General features: G+C 39.3%; 1 protein-coding gene across 6 annotated transcripts in view; it reads right to left on the minus strand.

The window, feature by feature from the left end:
- Nucleotides 1-24886, minus strand: part of SPEF2 (sperm flagellar 2) — a 202549-nt gene that overhangs the window by 87391 nt on the left and 90272 nt on the right. For 5 of the 6 annotated variants that reach the window (XM_059878899.1, XM_002696381.6, XM_010816825.4 and 2 more), the window contains 3 exons: nucleotides 18419-18592; nucleotides 13306-13380; nucleotides 3045-3193 (listed from right to left, as the gene is read on the minus strand). In XM_059878899.1, the coding sequence (XP_059734882.1) occupies nucleotides 3045-3193; nucleotides 13306-13380; nucleotides 18419-18592 (398 nt within the window). The remainder of the gene's footprint in view (nucleotides 1-3044; nucleotides 3194-13305; nucleotides 13381-18418; nucleotides 18593-24886) is intronic. The other variant, XM_059878898.1, reaches the window with a different exon arrangement.

Genomic DNA, 24886 nt, shown 5'->3' on the forward strand with positions numbered 1-24886 from the left:
CCCCTGCAAGAGCCAGATGTGGAAGCAATAACTATCTCTGTGTCTTTCCACATGCCTATTGAAGTACATCTGGGGTCCCTGGAAGGCCTGGAACTAGGTTTACCTGATAAAGTGTAGGAAGAACATATATATATATATATATATATATATATATATATATAAATTGATTATGCACATACATATCTATTTTATTGATTATATGAAACTCAAATTTTTTAACTGGGCATCTGTCTTTCTTCTCTGTTTGCAGGTAAGCTCTGCAGCTCACATGTGAGAAGCTTAGAATGGAAAAGGAGCAGAGGAGAGCATGTGGCCTGCTTTGTTTCCAGGTTCTAGGCTACTTCTGGTCACAGCAAAAGGAGTACTCTCCATGGTGTCACTTAGGTAACTAGAGGTCTGGGCTGTATATCCTTCTGTCGTCCCTACAGACTGACTCCCCATCCTTCACGCTTCACCCTGCTTGGTGCCCTGGGAGGCCAACTCACGTAAATTACTTCAGGAACCTCCCTTACCTTCCTCCCTTGCCTTCCTCCTCCCAGGCAGGGACTACAAAAACAGAAAGGACATGAGGTCTGGTTAAGTGTTTCCCTGCTCCTCTCTGCTGGTCGCTGCAGGGGGCTGCATCCTCTGGGAAGGCCACAGCCCTGGCAGGTGGTTCTCTCTGTGCACAGGTCTTCTTGAGGTCTTCACCTGTGCTCCCTGTCCGCACCTTCTCAGGCCCAGGAGCGATAATAGCTCCCATTGGGGCTAACAATCTAACTCTTGTAGATTTCCTTATTTATTGACTACACACACACACACACACATGAGCTTCCCTGGTAGCTCAGTTGATAAAGAATCCATCTGCAATGCAGGAAACCCCAGTTCGATTCCTGGGTCAGGAAGATGCCCTGAAGAAGGGACAAGGTACTCCAGAATTCTTGGGCTTCCCTGAAGAAGGGACAGGGTACTCCAGAATTCTTGGGCTTCTCTGGTGGCTCAACTGGTAAAGAATTTGCCTGCAATGTGGGAGACCTGGGTTCGATCCTTGGGTTGGGAAGATCCCCTGGAGAAGGGAATGGCTACCCACTCCAGTATTCTGGCCTGCAGAATTCCATGGACCGTATAGTCCATGGGGTTGCAAAGAGTCATACATGACTTTCACTTTTTCTTTCATACACACACACACACACATCCATATATATATACACACACAAACATATATATGGGCTTTCTGGTGGCTCAATGGGTAAAAAATCCACCTGTGATGCAGGCGATGAGGGTTCGATCCTTGGGTCAGGAAGATCCCCTGGAGTAGGGCATGGCAAGCCAGTCCAGTATTCTTGTTTGGAAAATTCCATGGACAGAGGAGCCTGGTGGGCAGCAACCCATAAGGTCATGAAAGAGTCGGATATGATTGCAGTGACATAGCACTTATGATTGAAGTGCATAGCATGACATAGCACTTATATATATATGTAAGTGCTATGTTGCTTCAATCATATCTGACTCTTTATACATATATATATATATATATATATATATATATATATATATATATAAAATATAAATCAGCCTTTGTTCAGCTGTCTTTAAATCATCATCTGCTTTCTGCCAGGATCCTGACTAGAAGATTTCATACAAGGGAAGCTTGCATCTTATCTCAATGTAAATGTTTATTTTGTACTCCTTTTAGTTCCCTCTTGTCCTCTATGAATTTATTTCTCTCAAGGGCATCAGGGTTTGGAGTTAAGGATTAGATTTCACTATTTTTGTCTCTCACTGTCCAAATCCCGCCCAATAATATCATTTTAATTTTATCTCCGTCCCATCAACCACTTCTGTATACTGCTGCTATGACAGTTTTTGAATATATTTAGTTTTCAAAGTAGCTACTATTTGGCTGAGTGATATTAATTATACACATCTATATTAATATCATATAAAGTTTTAATCTTCTAATATTTCCTGTTCTAATCTCCCCGTCAATGCTAATTAATTAACTCTTCAGAGCTCTATAAAGAATCTCTAACACAGTTGTCACTGTATTTGACTCTGTATTAAATGCAGTGAATTATTTTACATCCTTCTACCCTCCTCCAAAGGATTTATCATTTAATTGGGGAGATAAAGATGTTTCCCTAGGAATGCTCAATAATAACTGCAACTCATGGCTGGGTCTCAAGTATCTGGCACAGATCGTCAGGGCTGAGAGCTCATAAGAGTCGAAAACCATGGAGGACTGAAATTAAGAAGACAGGGACTAAGTCGTTCAAAGAGTCTTAAAAGAAAGGCCATTCTGTGTAATTTTCCCAAGATGACTTATCTATTTAAACAGCCCATCTACTCAGTGTTCTGTATGGAAAGGAAATCCCCCAAAGAGGGTATATATGTAAACACATAGCTGATTCACTTTTCTATACAGCAGAAAATAATATAGCATTGCATAACAACTATACTCCAGTAAAAATTAGTAATAATCATTTAAAAAGCAGCCCAGTTTGCCAAGGTGACAACTGGGCTTTGCAGCTGTCAGAGAATGAAGAACCAATTTAAGCTTCAGGGCTCAGCTGGACATCCCCTTGACGGATTTATTAAGGAGGTCAGGCCAGGTAGCTCCCTACTCATTTATGAGTTGAGTTAGCTTCAAAATTTTCCTTCTATTTCTGAAAATTCAGGGGTTAAACTTCATATGAAAGCCTTATGATGTGGGTATGAGAGCTGGGTTGGAGGGCTGTAATTTTCTGGGTCTGTGTTCTGGGGAAGCTGTCTTTCCAGAAAATTGCATCTCTGCTCCTCCTTGGGGAGAAAATTGGTCCTCACAGAGACCATTTACTCTCCTGATTGCGTCACTCACCAGCCGCTCAAAGCATGACTCAGAAACTTGAGGGTGCAGAGAAAAACATGAAATGTGGTTCAATGAGTATTCTCAAATGATCATCTCTGCTTTTTTGATAAATACATATATTATCAGCCAAGAAAGGCCTTTTGGATGGTGCAATGTGAATCTTACCATAAAGAGGAGAAAGAAGAAATTCTACTAGTTTGAGTCTAAACTGCCATACCTCAGGAATTGGTTCATTTACATACACCCACTCTTCTGATCCGGGCTTCGATGGGGCTGGCACTACTGGGACCGGTGAAACATCTGTAGACTCGGCAGGTGATTTCTTGAGTGGAATCTTCCCTCCTAGCGATTTTCCTCTAGGAGAACCTTCAACATGCATATTAAATCATGAAATTTCAAGGATATGGATGGGGACAGATTCTGGTGGAGGATTAAATTTATGATTGCCATGAGCTTCATGCAATTCATTAACTGCTCTTTAAGCAACTTTGGGCAGACTTATCAAATCAAAAACAAAAAATCTCATTCTCTACAGCCCCTAAATGTATCAATGATACCAACAGCAGTTTTTTTTTTTTTAAAGCAATACTATACTTCTCTTGTCCAATTAGCTGTGGAAAGCAACTTGATACTTCATTTTCATCTCTGTCCTTGCTTCTACAATGAACACATGGTTTTTACAAAGTTAAGACTCCAGAGAAAAGTGCAATTTACTATTGCAAAAAAACTGGCAAATTGAACTATCACCCTGAAAAAGAAAGAGGGTAGTCACAAAAGGAGCAGTGTTCTTGTTTACTGAAACCCAGGAGAAATTGCCGGGAGAAAGGATGCTGTTATGAGTCGGCTGGAGTCAATAAGGGGTGCAGGGGAGGAGAAGAGGTATTGTAGCTCTTGAATAGTTCCATATTCCCTGGATCAGACAGAGCGTTTCTAATCAGGGAAACTATATTTCTTACTACAGTCAGGTTGTATGGATGAAGGCAACCTCTGTGCCAAAAGCCTGGCTGAATTAAGGCATAAGGCGGTGGGGAGAGGGGAGGGAAGGAGAGAGGAGAGGAAGAGTGAGAAGGGAAAGAGAGGGGAAGGAAGAGAAGGAGGTTGGAGGAGCAGAAAGAGAGGCCTCATTTCAGCTCAGAATCCAGAAAGGGCATGCGCTATCTGAGAATATCAAGGGGGAATTCAGGCCAGTGAAGTGGTACCCATGTGGTCTGAAAGATCTTGTGACTGATGAAACTACCTTAACTCAGAAAGCACCTATATTTCCTTAAAGGATCAAAGTTATAATTTAGGAATTCATTCAGTTTAAATTTCACTTACTTTCAGATATGTTGTTAAGATTTTAGATGCAGTTTATAAATGCCTATAGAATTTGCAGCACTTTCTTTCCCCAAAATATATTTCTTTAGTGAATATTATTTAATGATATGCTGTTTAGGAAAGTAAATACATCTTCCATTTTTATAATAGTTTAAAATATATGGATTATAAGTAGAGGAGAAATTGTCAATTATGTACTGTGGACAGTTCAGTGCTAAAAACAGTAATGGTATCTACAAGTTTAAAGTTGTATCTAGATTTTATTTTAAATTAGAAAAATTTAAGAACATCTTTATTCAGGTAATAACCAAAAATGTTCATAATTTGAGAAATGTTTCTATATGGTAATTTTTTAATTCTCTGACCTGAGTTTCTAGTAAAATATGTGATAACACTACTACTTTAAGATGAATTTTTCTAAGGAGAATTTCTAAGGATAACTTTGTAATTATGAGATTGGAATGAGTTTCTTTTTCTTCTTTTCTTACATATCATGATCATTCAGTGAAAACTAAGACAGCCAGGAAGTATTTTTGAACCACTGTGCTTTGATCTTGTTTAAATTTTATCTAATTGTTTTAAACAATCAAAATGCTAAGAGGAAAAGATGTGAATGAATTAAAATGTATTGGCATAGAGAGTGAAAATAGATATCACATTTGAACAAAATCTATCAACATCTCGAGTTTACAAAAGGCAGTCCTTTTAAAGTATTACTCATGTGACCACGTGAAGGTTTCCATTTCTAAGATGTTTGCTTTCATTGGAGGTTGAATTATTGAGTCCTCAGGGCAGCCATTCTTCTTTCATGAGAAGTTTGAAGGGTAATCTGTTCTTAGCGCATGGTAAAGGCAGATTTTAGCAGTTTTTAGTCCAGTTATTAGAATCTAACTGTATCATGCAGAAGCCCATGGAGTGAGAACAAGTAGATAAAACGAGGTATAAAAGAAAAACAAAATTTTACAACGTGAACATGGGATTTGTTTAATGATTTTATCTGTGAATAAATAGTCAAAGTTGAAACAGCAGAGCAACAGATTTGAGCAATGATAATAACATACTAGGAGCTCAGGAAAGGTAAGAAAAAAACTTCATCAATTGAAGAAAGGAATTTAAGAAAACTGGAACACTTTTACATTAAGTTGGCACTATTCAGTGAATTAAGATTGTAGGAAGGAGGATAAGATGTAAAAAGTCTGATTTTTTTTAAAAGAAAGGCATTTTTATTACCTTTCAGTCTTAAAACATGCCCTAGTAGAATCAGATTTAATTAAGAACCTCACTGGGTAGAAACTAGAAGATTGGTTAACAGTGACAGCTTCCTTATTGTTTTTGCTTCAGCAAGAAAACATTTCGTTGTTAACATATGGTGCTAATAGTTGCCTGGGCTGCAAACATTGGCAAATGAAGTAGAGACTCAGGATGCCTTGGATAAATGAAAATTTTAGCTCTGAAGCAACGTGGCCAGGAAGAGAAGGGTGTCAGTGTTAGGTAAGGAGCCAGATATGGGGCATGAACCAGCTTATTCTCTAAATCACTACTGAGAAGCTATTTTGGAAGAGTTTTCTCTCCTTGGTGTCCTAGAATTCATGTTGTTTCTCTGTGTGGAGCTCAGTTCAGTTCAGTTTAGTCGCTCAGTCGTGTCTGACTCTGAGACCCCATGGACTGTAGCACACCAGGCTTCCCTGTCCATCATCAACTCCTGGAGCTTACTCAAACTCATGTTCATTGCATTGGTGATGCAATCCAACCATCTCATCCTCTGTCATCCCCTTCTTCTCCTGCCTCTAATCTTTCCCAGCATCAGGGTCTTTTCCAATGAGTCAGTTCTTCGCATTAGGTGGCCAAAGTATTGGAGTTTCAGCTTCGGCATCAATCCTTCCAATGAATATTCAGGACTGATTTGCTTTAGGATGGACTGGTAGGGTGTCCTTGCAGTCCAAGGGACTCTCAAGAGTCTTCTCCAACACCGCAGTTCAAAAGCATCAATTCTTTGGCACTTAGTTTTCTTTGTAGTCCAACTCTCACATCCACACATGACTACTAGAAAAACCATAGCCTTGACTAGATGGACCTTTGTCGGCAAAGTAGTGTCTCTGGTTTTTAATAGGCTGTCTAGGTTGGTTATAGCTTTTCTTCCAAGCAGCAAGCGTCTTTTAATTTCATGGCTGTAGTTACCACGTACAGTGACTTTGGAGTCCCCCCAAAAATAAAGTCTCTCACTGTTTCCACTGTTTCCCCATCTATTTGCCATGAAGTGATGGGACCAGATGCCATGATCTTAGTTTTCTGCATGTTGAGCTTTAAGCCAACTTTTTCACTCTCCTGTTTGACTTTCATCAAGAGGTTCTTTAGTTCTTCTTCGCTTTCTGCCATAAGAAGGGTGTCATCCACATATCTGAGGTTACTGATAATTCTCCTGGCAATCTTGATTCCACTTTGTGCTTCATCCAGCCCAGCATTTCTCATGATGTGCTCTGCATATAAGTTAAATAAGCAGGGTGACAATATACAGCCTTGACGTACTCCTTTCCCCATTTGCAACCAGTCTGTTGTTCCATGTCCAGTTCTAACTGTTGCTTCTTGACCTGCATACAGATTTCTCAGGAGGCAGGTAAGGTGGTCTGGTATTCCCATCTCTTTCAGAATTTTCCACACAGTCAAATGCTTTGGCATAGTCAATAAAGCAGAAATAGATGTTTTTCTGTAACTTTCTTGCTTTTTCAATGATCCAGCGGATGTTGGCAATTTGATCTCTAGTTCCTCTGCCTTTTCTAAATCCAGCTTGAACATCTGGAAGTTCAGGGTTCACATACTGTTGAAGCCTGGCTTGGAGAATTTTCAGCATTACTTTGCTAGTGTGTGGGATGAGTGCAACTGTGTGGTAGTTCAAAAATTCTTTGGTATTGCCTTTCTTTGGGATTGTAATGAAAACTGACCACTGGTCCTGTGGCCACTGCTGAGTTTTCCAGATTTGCTGGATATTGTGTGGAGCTGGAGATGTGAAATGTAGACTACTATAAAGTAATGAGGACTGGTTATTTGGGATCACATATAGGACCTGATTTTAGTATAATTATAATCAGTGATAAACACTGGGAACTCCTTAAGTCAACTTTGCAAAGGATTTGCCTTTCTGCCCACAGTCTTTGATAACCTGATCTGGAATCAATAATTATATCCCACATTTATTTAGTCCCATGTACTCTGAGCTGGATCCTGGTTTTTTTTTTTGTATATTTACGTATTCCCTGCAATAGCCACAGGGAAGTACTTTTACGACCTCATGAGGGAACTGAGACAAGCCAAGGTCAAGTTGTCTGTCCTTAGTCACTTGGATGCCACTTAGATGGTAAACAGGCAGAGCTAGAATCTCAGTCCAGGCAGGCCCACTCCAGGGTCCATGCATTTGACTATCATATTTGATTGCGTTTACTGTTTATTGATGTAATTCATGTTCAGAAGTGTTCATTAGTTTGATATTTAGAAATCTGCAAGTTTTAGAGTTGTCCTTTTAATACTATTTACTTGGCTTATAAATTGATTTTAAGACTGTTCTATTTGCATTATAATTGTTACAATTTAATTTTTCTGCTTGTAGTGAAAAATCTATTAAAAGTTCAGCCTGAGAAATCAATTCATTGAAAGGCTAGATAATAGAGTATAGATAATATTATTTAATTCATTTAAATTAGATGATGGTGTTAAGGAAAAATCCAAGGAAGTTCTAACCCTGTGGAGAGTTAATATGGAGTGTAGATTGCATTCACCAAAGTGTGAAGAGACTGACTTTCCCTTCTCTCAGATTAATGATTCCTAACAAAATATTACCTTATTTATTTTGACTCTCAATTTCCTCATCTTTGAAGGAAATGATCATTGCTACTTCACAGGTGGTTATGAGGATTTAGTGAGATTATACATAAAAATGATCTTGCATAGTGCCTGGCATATGGTAGGCATTCTACAAGAGGTAGTTTGTTGTTATTTTATTATTATGAATTATATTGTAAAAGGAGAATGTTGAATTTTGCCATCTGAACCATGATTGTAAATTGATCATCAACTTTCTAATGTGTGGCATCAACTTTCAGATAAAACCTAACATGTTTTGCATTTATTCTAAAATCTATTAAGGTTTTGTATGTAGTAACACATACTGTTCCCTGTTTAAGGTCCAAGGTCATTAAAAAAGAGTATTTTAGAAATTAATCCTAGAAAAGCTTAGGGCTTTTTACTTCTGTGTCAAAGTATTGTTAAACACATGTTGTTTTTTAAATTGTAATCCACCTTAAGCATTTTGGGAACCAGGACGTATTATATATAATACATTAGAAATAACAGAAGGTTTCTTATATTCCAATGGCTAAAATTGAGCAATCAGTCTTTGGCATCAACATGGTAGTTCTTCAACTTTAGTGAGCACCAGAATTCCCTAGAGTGCTTTTTAAAATACAAATTGCTTGGCCCCTCCAGGAGTTTCATATTCAGTAGGTCTGGGGTGGGACCAAGTATCTGTTTTTCTAAAACGTTCCCAGGTGATGCAGATGCTACTGATCTAGGACTGAACTTAAAGAACCACCGTGTTAATAGATGATCTAGGGATTTCAATTCCATTTCACTTTCATCTTTTTTTTCCTCTGTTCTTACATGTCCTTAAAATGAAATGTCATTAATGCTTATAACATTGACAAAATATTTACAGCTAAGTGGCTTGGCAGCACCTAAACTATGAGTTAAATCAGAAGGCTAGCACTGGAACAGTCCCAGTACTAATACATGTATTAGTACTAATACAGGTCGACAGAACTAAAGAGGACGAGATTTCCAAGCATTTATTTATAGAACTCTAGTCCCAAGGGGGGCTTCCCCGGTGGCTCAGATGGTAAAGAATCTGCCTGCAATACCGGAGACCCAGGTTCAGTCCCTGGGTCGGGAAGATCCCCTGGAGAAGGAAATGGCAACCCATTTCAGTATTCTTGCCTGGAGAATCCTTTGGACAAAGGAGCTTGGTGGGCTACAGTCTATGGGGTCTCAAAGAGGCAGACATGACTGAGCAACACTTTCACTTTTTAGTCCCAGAGGATACTCCTCCGAGAGAGTTCTGCAGTCACAATGTTTTGAGATATTACATAGTGTGCCTCCCACTGCCTTAGAGATAGATGATCACAGGACATACATATCTATATCATCTATCTCCGTGGAGAGTAAATATATTTTAATTTGGTGTAACACAGCATTTTTCTGAAATTGGTTGATTAAGGAAAACTCTTCAATTAGCCCTTATGTAATGCCTCCTAGGTAAGGTCACAGAGTAGAAAAGTCCTTATTTTATGAAGGAATAAAATAGGGCCATGGCAGATGGTTGAAGATAATAAATTCTTTAAGAATACCATAAATACAATTGCAAATGGCATTTCAGTGTCAAGAGTAGCAGGGAGAAGGGTAGGGATTGATCTGATACGCAGGGAAAAATAAAGATGAGTCAAAGATGCCAACAACAGGAAACAAGGATAAATTTGAAGGAAGGAAAAAGGAGGTGGCTCCTCAAGCCACGCTTTCAATATAATTAATTGGTATCAAATAGCTTGTGAAGTAAACAGTTAACCAATTAATAGCATTCAGCTCCCAAAGGTATTAGTTCCAAATATAAAGAATTAAAATTACTAAGACTTCCTCTTAATGAAGTAAATCCTGTTATACATGCCAAAACAACAGTACTTCTATGTAGAAGAAAGACTTCTAAATCTTGATCAAGAGTTCATCTATTTCAAATATTATTCAATATAGTAGAAACTATGTTTATGGAAATAGAAACAGACTAGTAAAATAAAAGAAAAAAGAGTTCTTGAATTTACTTAAACTCAGCTAACTGCATGATTTAAATGGATGTATATTTTGCTGGGTGAAGTTGTATTCGCTTATGGTTTGTTTGAGTATACTTTTACCTAGATGCTCTCAAAGCATGTGCATTATTAGGTCTAACAATGATTTGGACAGGACTGGAAAAGGTAAGTTTTCATTTTAATTCCAAAGAGCAATGTCAAAGAATGTTCAAGCTACCGTACAGTTGTGCTCATCTCACACACTAGCAAGGTAATGCTCAAGATCCTTCAAGCTAGGCTTCAGCAGTATGTGAACAGAGAACTTCCAGATGTACAAGCTGAGTTTAGAAAAGGCAGAGGAACCAGAGATCAATTGCCAACTTTTGTTAGATCATAGAGAAAACAAAGAAATTCCAGAAAAAACATCTACTGCTTCATTGACTACACTAAAGCCTTTGACTGTGTGGATCACAACAAACTGTGGAAAATTCTTAAAGGGATCTGAAAACCAGAGCGCCTTACCTGTTTCCAGAGAAACCTGTATACAGGTCAAGAAGCAACAGTTAGAACCAGACATATAACAAAGGATTGATTCAAAATTTGGAAAGAAGTATGTCAAGGTTGTATAATGTCACCCTGCTTATTTAACTTATATGCAGAGTACATCATGCAAAATTCTGGGATGGATGAATTACAAGCTAGAATCAAGATTGCCAGGAGAATTATCAACAACCTCAGATATGCAGATGATACCACTCTAATGGCAGAAAGCAAAGAGGAGCTAAAGAATATTTTGATGAGGGAGAAAGAGGAGAATGAAAAAGCTAGCTTAAAACTCAACATTTAAAAAACTAGGATATTGGCATCTGGTCCTATCACTTTATAGCAAATAGAAGGAAAAAAGTGGAAACAGTGACAGATTTTATTTTCTTGGGCTCCAAGATGCCTGTCGATGGGGAATGCAGCCATGAAATTAAGAGATTCTTGCTCCTTGGAAGGAAAGTTATGACAAACCTACACAGCACATTAAAGAGCAGAGACATCACTTCACCAACAGCTGACAAAAGTCTGTATAGTCAAAGCCATGGCTTTTCTAGTAGTCATGTATGGATGTGAGAGTTGGACCATCAGGAAGGCTGACGACCTAAAAATTTATGCTTTCAAATTGTGGTGCTGGAGAAGACACTTGAGAGTCTCTTGGATTGCAAGGAGATCAAACCAGTCAATCCTAAAGTAAATTGACCCTGAATATTCATTGGAAGGACTGATGCTGAAGCTGAGGCTCCAATACTTTGGCCACTTGGTGTGAAGAGCCCACTCATTGGAAAAGACCCTGATGCTGGCGAAGAATGAGGGCAGGAAGAGAAGGGGATGACAGAGGATAAGATGGTTAGATAGCATCACTGACTCAATGGACATGAGTTTGAGCAAACCCTGGGAGGTAGTGAAGGACAGGGAAGCCTGGTGTGCTGCAGTCCTTGGGATCACAAAAAGTTGGACATGACTGAGCGACTGAAAAACCACAACAATGCATAAGTATATTTGATTTCTATTTTTGATGATTCTGTGCAGATCCTTCATTTGCTTTTGCTGATCACAATGAGAAAGTAAGGGATTCATAATGTAAATGTGGAAACTATTCTCCTATTTGTAAACAGGTGAGAGAAAGCATATAAATTATAGCCAAAACTCTAGCTAAATTTTTAATCTCACCAATGTTGACTCACAATGACTAGTTACATAAACCTATCAGGTTATATAATCAGAAAAGGGTGAGATGCTTTGAGAATCATGGATATGCATTTTTGAATGCCAAAATAGAGATCCTTTTAAGCCATAATTTTGTGAACATTGTACATTCTTGGGCTGCTATTGCATTGGCAATCTCTAATGAAAAAGTAAGCAGTGGTACATCATGGCAACCCCCTGAGCATGTACTCTGCAGAAGTCAACTGGGTGTGTCCATAACTGCATTCCAATCTTTGATTTGTTGCTGTAGCAGCTCCAGGGCTTTTCTGGTGGCTCAGTGGTAAAGAATTCACCTGCCAAGGCAGGAGATGTGGGTTCGATCCCTAGGCTGAGAAGATTCCCTGAAGAAGAAAATGGTAACTCCCTCCAGTGGTTTTGCCTGAGAAATTCCATGGACAAAGAAGCCTGTTGGGTTATAGACCATGGAGTTGCAAAGAGTCAGACACAACTTAAAGACTGAGCAGGCACGCATGTAGCAGCTTCAACACTATTGTTGTTTAGTCACTAAGTCACAATTGACTCTTTTGCAACACCACGGACTGTAGTCCACCAATCTTCTCTTAGGATTTCCCAGGCAAGAATACTGGAGTGGGTTGCCATTTTCTTTTCCACAGGATCGTCCCAACCCAGGGATCGAACCTGTGTCTCCTGTGTTGGCAGGAGGATTCTTTATCACTAAGCCACCTGGGAAGCCCAGTGGCTTCAACATACAATGCAACTAAATATGCTTGTTAAGAGCCTGGCATTTCTTCTGCCAACTATCAATTATTTACAAAATTGTATCCCCCTTATTTCACAGAAACAGTTAAGATAGAAAATAAATGAAACTAGATCAGGAAAAATACAACCTAAATTAGGAGGTCAAAGCAGGGAGAGGAATTAGAAAGCAGACTCCAGGATATAGGTCCTTGCTTAGAAACTAAAATCTTAGATGCTAATTTGGTTCTGAATTTCTAGACAGCCAATATAGAAAAGGCAGTGCTATCATTTAGAGGTACTAATTATTTAGCCATGTAGAGGAAGAAAAAAATTTCAGTCCCTTTCTTCTGAATGAAATTTCCCACCTAGGATTTTACACAGAGGCCACTGAATGATGTAATGGGCATACTATCCCTTCAGAAAATGAAATACCAGGTTATTATTAGTATAATGAAAGTTTCATCTCCACTGCTGTTGTGTTGAGGACTTTAATCAAAGAACTTATCAGTGAAAGCAATTTCATGGAAGCTTTTCAAGAAAATATGGTTCAGCATGTAGTTTTCTGATGGCATAATTTAGCCCAAGGATAACACTTATAATATCTATGATGATTGAATATTCTGTATCTTAGATATCAGAGAAGGCAATGGCACCCAACTCCAGTACTCTTGCATATTCTCTAAATTATTCCTCACAAGCATCACTTTCCTCAGCAGGACCTTTGCTGAGCCAGGCTACAGAAAGACTGAGGTTTTCTTTGGCAAGAGTTTATGATTTACAAATGCCTGAAAGAAGGGCCCAATGTACATTACTACATAAATATCACTATTTTCACTGAGAGTTATAAAATGCAGAATTCTATTTAATCATATTTATCTTAATCTGTACCTTTTCTTTTGAGTGAAGTTTCACTTTTCTTCCCTTTTCCTTCCTGAAGAGGTTCTCGATTACCATGCGGGGGTTCTAAACAAAATTTAACACATAAATATCATTTGTGATTTTTTCTGATAGCTGGTTTATGATTTGTAAGCAATCAAATGTGATTTCTCAAAACAGCTATATTTGTGAACTGCCTAAAATGGCTAAGACCTTTACTGTGAGTTAAAATTAATCTGAAGTTAGACTATGGATTGAAAATTCTTGAATGACAACCCTGATAGGACTATTCTATTTTGTGACATTGAGAAGTTGAGTCCTAAGTTTAACATCAGCATTTGGTAGTGAATTTGATTGTTGTTGTTCAGTTGCTAAGTCATGTCTGACTCTTTTTGTCAGACATGGACTGCAGCACGGCAGGCTTCCCCGTCCCTCACCATTTCCCAGAGTTTGTCCAAATTCATGTCCATTCTGTTGGTGATGTCATCCAACCATCTCATCCTCTGTCACCCTCTTCTCCTTCTGCCTTCAATCTTTCCCAGCATCAGGGTGTTTTCCAATGAATCAGCTCTTGCCATCAGGTGGCCAAAGTATTGGAGCTTCAACTTCAGCATCAATCCTTCCAATGAGTATTCAGGGTTGATTTCCTTTAAGATTGACTGGTTTGATCTCCTTGCTGTTCAAGGGACTCTCAACAGTCTTGTCCAGCACCACAGTTCGAAAGCATCAATTCTTCGGTGCTCTGTCTTCTTTATGGTCCACCTCTCACAACAGTATGTGACCACTGGAAAGACTATAGACTTAACCATACAGACCTTTGTCAGCAAAGTGATGTCTTTGCTTTTTAACACACTGTCTAGGTTTGTCAGTGAGTTTGATTATAAACTCTTTAATGCAACATACATGCAGAGTTTTAAAAGTTAGTCACAAGTACATTGGAAGCAGATGGCTCTATTAGTATTTGGAGATAGTTCACTGAAATGATTGTTATACAACAAGATGACTGGATCTATAATAAGAATGATGCCAAAACACTTTGAAGGAGAGTTAAATAAACCATTGTTTTGATATTGCACATTCTTGACCTCATACTTGGTTGCCTGTGACTTTCACCTTCCATTGTGCCTTGACTGTAACTTGTAATACAAAGGATTGTTTGGGAATATATACATTGGATTGCCTGGAATCTAATTAAAAGACATGCTGGAAAGGGGGAAATGGGAAACTGATGACCTGGAGGTCAATGAGATTTCCCAAATAATAATTTGGTCTTTGAAAAAATCACTACATCCCACATAATTCACCAAACAGGTTCAGTCATCTTTCTCCGTTTGCCCTATGTTACAGTTTGTCCCCCTCGTCATAAGGATGCACATATGGGGCAATTTAAATGTCTGTGATAGAGTCTGTCTGACCTATTCTTCGTATTTAGAAGTGACAGTTATAAGAATGTGTAAATGCATAACATATCACTTATGTTTAAATATCTCAGCTCCAAAAACAAGATTCCATAGAAATAAGACAACCTCTTTTGTTAATCTCTATAAAAGGACTTTTAAACATCCAAATAGTTAAATAGTTAAACACCAAACTCATTCATAAATAAATAAATACAAAGGTTTGAATTTTTTTTTTTTTTTAGAGGTAAGGTTAATAAAAAAAAGCCTAGATAACCTCTTAGTACCTTTAATAACAATACTCTGGGTAACCAACATTTTAGCTCCAAACTTTAGCAGAAGGCAATAGAAAAGGGGGTGAAAACAGGGACACCTGAGATGCTGAACTTACAAAATATTGTGAGCAAGTCTAGTTTCTTCTGGGAGTAGCATGAATTCTGCCTCTTTGAAAAACTTATTTCCAAAATGTATTCTGAAATCTCCAAATATACTCTTAGCAGCATGGATAGCACTACCATGCTTTGTCACACTCAGAACTTTAGTTTTAAATTACATTCTGACATTTGATAGTGGACTTGATAATAAACCCTTTAATGGAACAAAATTGTGAAGTGTTAAAAATTTAATCTCAAGTGTACTTGAAGAAGATAAAAAATTCAGAACTGTAAAAAATTAATAAATAGAAATCACAATTAAACAGAGTTGAGAAACCAAAAGGGGGAGATCTTTGGCCCTAAGAGGACAGTATTACCCAACAGGAGGAAGAAAGATTCCTCTTCTTTCCTGACACGGATTCAGCCAATGAAAAGCCATTGACTCATGGGGTACTATGGACCTTCCAACTTCCTTTTCCCTCTATAGAAGCATTCTCCTTCCCTAGTCATATCAGGACTTATATAGGGCTTGCCATAGTTGCAGACCATGCATTATCATTCCCTGCTAATTCTGAATAAACCCACCTTCACTGGAGAAATATCTGACACTCTATTCATTTCAGGTCAACAAACCCATATACAGTGTAGAACTGTCAGTTCAGTTCAGTTCAGTCGCTCAGACATGTCCGACTCTTTGGGACTCCATGGACTGCAGTACGCCAGGCTTCCCTGTCCATCACCAACTCCTGGAACTTACTCAAACTCATGTCCATTGAGTTGGTGATGCCATCCAACCATCTCATCCTCTATCATCCCCTTCTCCTCCTGCCTTCAGTCTTTTCCAGCATGAAGGTCTTTTCCAATGAGTCAGCGCCAAAGTATTGGAGTTTCAGCTTCAGCATCAGTCCTTCCAACGAATATTCAGGACTGATTTTCTTTAGGATGGACTGGTTCTATCTCTTTGCAGTCCAAGGGACTCTCAAGAGTCTTCTCCAACCACAGTTCAAAAGCAACAATTTTTCTGCACTCAGCTTTCTTTATAGTTTAACTCTCACATCCATACATGTCTACTGGAAAAACCATAGCTTTGACTAGACAGACCTTTGTTGGCAAAGTAATGTCTCTATTTTTTAAAATGCTGTCTAGGTTGGTCATAGCTTTTCTTCCAAGGAGCAAGTGTCTTTTAATTTCTTGGTTGCAGTCACCATCTGCAGTGATTTTGGAGCCCCCCCAAAATAGTCTCTTACTATTGTAGAAATGTATTTGAGCAAAATGACCTTTAGTACTCAGTGTACAATGCTTCCTTCTTTACCCCATTTCTAACTTGTTTTTTTTTTTTTAGTAAATCATTTCACTTTTCTTCTCAACTTTTAAAGAAAATTGTAATTGGATGTTTGCTTTGGGCTTGTTCAGAAGTCTCTGGCTTTCAGTTCTGAAAATGTGTTCTTTGAAAACCACTAAATTTTTTAATATAAATATAAATAAACCTGCTGGGAACTTCCCTCCATAAAACCGCTTATCCTAGATTCCCCGAGCTGTAAGGGCAGTGTGACCTGTGCTGTGGCACCATCAGCATCTATTAGCACTGAGATCTCCTCACAGTGATGCCTTGAGGTTGGAAGACAGTAATTAGGCCTCTGGGGGTGAACGCTTCTGTGCATTTTATTTTATTTATTTTTTAAAATTTATTTCTTTTAATTGCAGGCTAATTACTTTACAATATTGTAGTGGTTTTTGCCATACACTGACATGAATCAGCCATGCATTTTAAAAGCTCAGGCAGTAGCCCTGCCCTTGCGGGAAGAATGAGACAGATACATACAACCACTCTTTGAAGCAACAACAGCTTTATTATTCCTCCAAATGCACAGTATTCAACTATACAATTTTAAATTCACAAGCAAACTTAAGAAACTTAGAAGACTGCTACAGATTGGTTTCAGGGAATGGCTCCAGTACATAGAGACTCCTGGTCATGAGGCTGAGGTGAAGAAAGGGAGGGAAGGCCATGGTCTTGGGTTTGAGGCCTGGGTGGACAATGCCAGGCCCCACTGAGCCTCTGTGGAAATTGTCTTCCCCAGTTAAATAGCATTTTTAAGGTTTCCACTAGTCCTCCAGACCTCTGCTTTGTTTTTTAAAGGGAAATACTATGTATGTTTAATTAAAGGCTTTGTGCTTCATTGTTCATATAATAAAAATATTTTTGTGTATCTTGTCTTTAGTTAAGTCCCATTTTGTGGAATATAATGGTCTTTAGCAGACCATCATAAATGTTATTAAAGTTTTCAAATTTATTTGTTTAATATAAGTAAACTTAATTTTGAAAAATCAGACCCATCTCTGATCTCCATGAAGAAGAAAGATTATAGTCTTTAGAAATGCAATCATGACACAATAACAAGCAAACCTAGGTGGACTTGGTAACTGCACAGCTGACCACTTACGAAGCCAAAACCAGAAAATAAGTCACGTTTGTTTCATATACACAGCACTAAGTTGATCCTGTCACGCTCCCAGTATCATACATGCCAACAGTTGAGCATTTCACTTTTGTCATTATATATTCTACCATTTCATGGTCCATAGTGCTTAAGGATACAGAAAGAACTTAAGCTAAAAAATATCTCTCTATAAACTATCCATGTATGCTATATGTTGTAAAGATACAAGTTTACTGAGATGTCGGGAGCTTGTTTCTAGCCTTTTATAATTGCATAGCACAAAAGAATAACAGTTACATATGTATTCTAGCCTCTAATGGATGCTGTTGATTTGTTCCCTTATTCTTGTGGGCAACTGGTTATGTTCTCATTTTGGTAAGGAGGTCTCAGTGTCCATAAACTCAGCTCTACCACTCCAACAAACAGAAGTCTGTCCCCTTGATCTGCTCTATGCTCCTTATGGTTATTCTCTCTGTGCCTCCCCTTCTCTTGTCTGTGGTCTTATTCTAATCAGTGGATCTGGGCATGAGGATGCCCACATGGAGGGATCCCACGTGGTCAGGTACCTGCACTTTGGGACAGCTGTGCTCTCAGCTACTGCTGCCTCTCCACTTCATCTGAGCAGACAGCTTCCTTTCACATGACTGATGCTGTTCAAAGCCTGACTCTGCTGCTGCTGCTAAGTTGCTTCAGTCGTGTCCGACTCTGTGCGACCCCATAGGCTGCAGCTCACCAGGCTCCCCTGTCCCTGGGATTCTCCAGGCAAGAACACTGGAGTGGGTTGCCATTTCCTTCTCCAGTGCATGAAAGTGAACGCTACTGATAGATAAACGGACTGGTACTATTATTTACAATTGCTTTCTAAGTGAAAATGAGAAACCTGTAGACAGGGTTAGCAATCACTGTCAGTCACCTGATGCTTGCTTTCCTTTCGCAGCAGGAGTTTTGGACCGCTCCTGTGGAAGGTGGACTTCTTTCTCTTTCTCTGGTTCCGGAGGGGGAGGAGGAGGAGGAGGAGGGGATGTCTTCTCAGTCAGGGAAACTTCTTCTTTTCTCTCAGCTTCCTTTTCTTCTAATTTCTTTTTCACTTCAAACAGGATGATAAGAATGGATCTTTATTAGCAACTCCAGACACCTACTATTTCACATAAACTAAGATAAACCTAACTTAATATAAAATTGCTCTCACTGAATTAAGGCTAAATTCATGTTTTAAATTATCCAGTCCTTAAAGCTGACATTTGACGTCATCTCTCTCTGGTTAGAAATACCATTTCCCCTGCCTCTGATGGAGATGGTGATGACGTGTGTGTGTGTGTGTGTGTGTGTGTGTGTATCTATAGCAGGTAGAAGACTTGCTGATAGGGTGCCGACTTTAAAACTTACAATCTAGAATTAGCTAATCTACTGGGATAGGAAACTAAAGAATTACGTCAAATTTCCTAGTGGATAAACGAGGTGAAAAAAGCCTAAAGAGAAGGTGAAGGGCAATATGACAGAAGAGGTGAGGATTGGGAGGACATAGAAGGGAACAGAAAAGCATGCGGCACCAACTTCTAGGGGTAAATACATATAAAGCATTTAGAATGGTGCTCAGTACTCAAATAAGGCTTAATAAAATTCATCCATTCATGCACTAGCTAGTTATTAAATCTCAGTTGTGCCCTGAAGGAAAGGAAGCCTTATAACAATAAGATAAAACTATGCCAATACTGTGGGGTTCCCAGGTGGCACTGGTGGTAAAGAACCCATCTGCCAATGTAGGAGACATAAAAGACACAGGTTCAATCCCTGGGTAGGGAAGCTCCCCTGGAGGAGGGCATGGCTACCCACTCAGTGTTCTTGCCAGGAGAATCCCATGGACAGAGGAGCCTGGTAAGCTATGGTCCATAGGTTCGCAAAGAGCTGGACACGACTGAAGGGACTGAGTATGCATGCGAGCCAATACCATCAATAGGTAAAACTATAGCAATACTGTAAATAATAGTAATACAAACAATGCTAGGCACAGTTGTGGCTGCCAGAGATACAAAAGTAAAACAAAAGAGAAAAATCACTGCCTTGTGAAGCTTGCAAACCATAAACATGAATAAAGTAAGTCACATAAGAAGCTGGAAGGTGGTAAGTGCTCTAGAGAAAGTACGTAGAGCAGAGGGAAGGGCGTCAAGTGCTGTGGGGCAGCTTTTACAGTTTGTTTAAATGGCGTGCTTTGCAGGGTAGACCCACTGAGGAGGTGGCTATTGAGCAAAGACTTGAAGACACTGAGGGAGTGTGCGTTCCAGGCAGAGGAGACAGCTCTGGGGTGTTTCTGGATTGTCTAGGCTCCTATAATTGTTAGGGCCCTTTGCCCTTCCGGATTCAGGCTCACCTTACCCAGTGTGCCCTTCCCACCCTCCCTGACTTCCCAGGGCTCCACCCTGGAAATGGCCACAACTTTACCCCTGTACCAATGGCAGTGGATACCTGCACCCTTGTATGGCTATTTCTCCCATTGCCCTCAGATCGTTCTTTTCACCTTGGCAAGATAAGGAGGATTTGTTTTATTGGATTTTTTTTCAACCTGGAAATTAATGTCTTTTCTGATTATGAAAGTAATATATAATTATTGCCTTTAAAATTCAACAATGTAGACAAATAAGCTGAAAGAGAAATTTCTTGTTAATTCTCTTCGTCCTCCTTCTTCCCTCCTCATCAAAGACTGTATTATTGTTAAAGAGAAAACCATAAGCCCAAAATGGCATCACTTGTGCTAAATAAATAAAGTCCATGATACCAAACCTATACTACCTGCCTCAGTTGCAGTTTCTACCTTCCTCATAATTTTAATCAATCAGTTTGGAATTTTCTGGTTGGCACCAATGAGATGATCTGTCATTTGGCCCTCTCTATATCACCTCCCCTCTTTATCAAAGAAGAAGAGTCAATCTGTATGGCAAAGACCCCTGCAGTTCCCTTTGCCCAAAAGATGTCCTGGCCCAAAGTAACCATTTTTTTCCCCTTTTGCTAAAGACTTCCCTGTTCCACCCTCGTGTCCCTCGTGTCTATGAAAAATTCTACTTTTTACTTCCCTTCAGAATGTTAGATGGGACACTGTTTGGTCAGGAATAGTTGAATAAAGCAAGTTAGAGCTTCAGATTTCCTGGGTTGAAGTTTATTTTTTTATTAGCATATACTGTCACTATTTTCTGTGCTGCTGCTGCTGCTGCTAAGTTGCTTCAGTCATGTCTGACTCTGTGCGACCCCATAGACAGCAGCCCGTTAGGCTCCTCGTCCCTGGGGTGCTCCAGGCAAGAATACTGGAGTGGGTTGCCATTTCCTTCTCCAATGCATGAAAGTGAAAAGTGAAAGTGAAGTCTCTCAGTCGTGCCTGACTCTTAGCAACCCCATGGAATGCAGGCTACCATGGACGGAATGCTTTTCCGTCCATGGGATTTTCCAAGCAAGAGTACTGGAGTGGGTTGCCATTGGCTTTTAATAATTGTTGCTGTTGTTTTAATTGCTTAGTCATGTCTGACTCTTTTGTGACCCCATGGACTGCAGCCCATCAGGCTCCTCTGTCCATGGTATTTGCCAAGCAGGAATACTGGAGGGCGTTGCCTCCAGAAAATCTTCCCAACCCAGGGATAGAACCCATGGCTCCTGCATAGACAGATTCTTTACCACTGAGCCACCTGGACAGCTCAAATTTAATAATAGATATACTTTTAAAAACAAAAAAGGGAAAATTTAAATATAACCTGATTTTTCCCACTTAACAGTATATTATGCTTATTTTAAAACAGCAGACTGTTCATAGAAGTACCATATCCTTTTATTTTTTGTTTTTAACTTAATTAGGATGTTTAGTAACATGGACTAGGTAAATATTTATTATTTTAATGACAAAATATTTGTTAAAAATAATGAACGGATTGGAATGTAAATCTTAAATAAGTGGCAGTGGATTCTGTTCATGTAATAAGTGACTGGAATATAAAATCTTTAGGACAATGTTGAAGTGATTCTGATAGCTGGAAAAAACACTGATTCAAATTTCTAGATGTTTGAAGCTATAGTTCAGTTCAGTTCAGTCGCTCAGTCATGTCTGACTCTTTGTAACCCCATTGACTGCAGCACGCCAGGCCTCCCTGTCCATCACCAACTCCTGGAGCCTACTCAAACTCATGTCCATTGAGTAGGTGATGCCATCCAACAATCTAATCCTCTGTTGTCCCCTTCTCCTCTCGCCTTCAATCTTTCCCAGAATCAGAGTCTTTTCCAATGAGTCAGTTCTTCGCATAAGGTGGCCAAAGGAATAGAGTTTCAGCTTCAGCATCTGTCCTTCCAATGAATATTCAGGACTAATTTCCTTTAGGACAGACTGGTTCTATCTCCTTGCAGTCCAAGGGACTCTCAAGAGTCTTCTCCAACACCACAGTTCAAAACCATTAATTCTTCAGTGCTCAGCTTTCTTTATAGTCCAACTGTCACATCCATATATGATGACTGGAAAAACCATAGCCTTGACTAGACGGGCCTTTGTTGGCAAAGTACTGTCTCTGCTTCTTAATATGCTGTTGAGCTTGGTCATAACTTTTCTTCCAAGGAGTAAGCGTCTTTTAATTTCATGGCTGCAGTCACAGTCTGCAGTGATTTTGGAGCCCCCCAAAAACAGTCTGTTTCCCACCCCAAAATAAAAACTGTTTCTACTGGTTCCCCATCTATTTGCCATGAAGTGATTGGACCAGATGCCATGATCTTAGTTTTCTGAATGTTGAGCTTTAAGCCAACTTTTTCACTCTCCTCTTTCACTTTCATCAAAAGGCCCTTTAGTTTTTCTTTGCTTTCTGCCATAAGGTTGGTGTAATCTGCATATCTGAGGTTATTGATATTTCTTCCGGCAATCTTGATTCCATTTTGTGCCTTATCCAGCCCAGCATTTTGCATGATGTACTCTGCATATAAGTTAAATAAGCAGGGTGACAATATACAGCCTTGATGTACTCCTTTCCCCATTTGCAACCAGTCTGTCGTTCCATGTCCAGTTCAAACTGTTGCTTCCTAACCTGCATACAGATTTCTCAAGAGGCAGGTAAGGTGGTCTGGTATTCCCATATCTTTCAGAATTTTCCACAGTTTGTTGTGATCCACACACTCAAAGACTTTGGCATAGTCAATAAAGCAGAAATAGATGTTTTTCTGGAACTCTCTTGCTTTTTCAATAATCTAGCAGATGTTGGCAATTTGATCTCTGGTTCCTCTGACTTTTCTCTTTTTTTTGTATTTTATTATTTTATTTTATTTTTTAACTTTACAATATTGTATTGGTTTTGCCATATATCAAAATGAATCCGCCAATGGTATACATGTGCTCCCCATCCTGAACCTTCCTCCCTCCTCCCTCCCTATACCATCCCTCTGGGTCATCCCAGTGCACCAGCCCCAAGCATCGAGTATCATGCATCGAACCTGGACTGGTGACTCGTTTCATATATGATATTATACATGTTTCAATGCCATTCTCCCAAAGCATCCCACCCTCTCCCTCTCCCACAGAGTCCAAAAGACTGTTCTATACATCAGCATCTCTTTTCCTCTGACTTTTCTAAAACCAGCTTGAACATCTGGAAGTTCACGGCTTACGTACTGTTGAAGCCTGGCTTGGAGAATTTTGAGCATTACTTTACTAGCATGTGAGATGAGTGCAATTGTGCAGTAGTTTGAGCATTCTTTGGCATTGCCTTTCTTTGGGATTGGAATGAAAACTGACCTTTTCCAGTTCTGTGGCCACTGCTGAGTTTTCCAAATTTGCTGGCATATTGAATGCAGCACTTTCACAGCATCATCTTTTAAGATTTGAAAGAGCTCAACTGGAATTGCATCACCTCCACTAGCTTTATTCATAGTGATGCTTTCTAAGTCCCACTTGACTTCACATTCCAGGATGTCTGGCTCTAGGTGAGTGATCACACCATTGTGATTATCTTGGTTGTGAAGATCTTTTTGGTATAGTTCTTCTGTGTATTCTTGTCACCTCTTCTTAATATCTTCTGTTTCTGTTAGGTCCATACCATTTCTGTCCTTTATTGAGCCCATCTTTGCATGAAATGTCCCTTGGTATCTCTTATTTTCTTGAACAGATCTCTAGTCTTTCCCATTCTATTGTTTTCATCTATTTCTCTGCACTGACCACCGAAGAAGGCTTTCTTATCTCTCCTTGCTATTCTTTGGAACTCTGCCTTCAAATGGGTATATCTTTCCTTTTCTCCTTTGCTTTTTGCTTCTATTCTTTTCACAGCTATTTGTAAGGCCTCCTTAGACAGCCATTTTGCTTCTTTGCATTTCTTTTTCTTGGGGATGGTCTTGATCCCTGTCTCCTGTACAATGTCACGAACCTCTGTCCATAGTTCATCAGGCACTCTATCAGATCTAATCCCTTGAATCTATTTCTCACTTCCATTGTATAATTGTAAGGGATTTAATTTAGGTCATACCTGAATGGTCTATTTGTTTTCCCTACTTTCTTCAATTTAAGTCTGAATTTTGCAATAAGGAGTTCATGATCTGAGCCACAGTCAGCTCCCGGTCTTGTTTTTGCTGACTATATAGAGCTTCTTCATCTTTGGCTGCAAAGAATATAATCAATCTGATTTCAGCATTGACCATCTGGTGATGTCCACATGTAGAGTTTTCTCTTGTGTTGTTGGAAGAGGGTGTTTGCTATGACCAGTGTTCTCTTGGCAAAACTCTGTTAGCCTTTTCCCTGCTTCATTCTGTACTCCAAGGCCAAAGTTGCCTTTTATTCCAGATGTTTCTTGAGTTCCTACTTTAGCATTCTAGTTCCCTATAATGAAAAGGACATCTTTTTTGGGTGTTAGTTCTAGAAGGTCTTGTAGGTCTTCAGAGAACTGTTCAACTTCAGCTTCTTCAGCATTACTGGTTAGGGCATAGACTTGGATTACTGTGATATTAAATGGTTTGCCTTGGAAATGAATAGAGATCATTTTGTCATTTTTGAGATGGCATCCAAGTACTGAATTTCTGAGCCTTTTATTGACTATGATGGCTACTCCATTTCTTCTAAGGGATTCTTGCCACAGTAGTAGAGATAATGGTCATCTGATTAAATTTACCCAATCCAGTCCATTTTAGTTCGTTGATTCCTAAAATGTCGACATTCACTCTTGCCATCTCCTGTTTGACCACTTCCAATTTCCCTTGATTCATGGACATAACATTCCCAGTTCCCATGCAATATTGCTCTTTACAGCATCAGACCTTGCTTCCATCACCAGTCACATCCACAACTGGGTGTTATGTTTGCTTTGGCTCTATCTCTTCATTCTTTCTGGAGTTATTTCTCCACTGATCTCCAGTAGCATATTGGGCATGTACTGACCTG

Source organism: Bos taurus, chromosome 20 (assembly GCF_002263795.3).
Source record: "Bos taurus isolate L1 Dominette 01449 registration number 42190680 breed Hereford chromosome 20, ARS-UCD2.0, whole genome shotgun sequence".
In the NCBI taxonomy this organism is placed as follows: Eukaryota; Metazoa; Chordata; class Mammalia; order Artiodactyla; family Bovidae; genus Bos; species Bos taurus.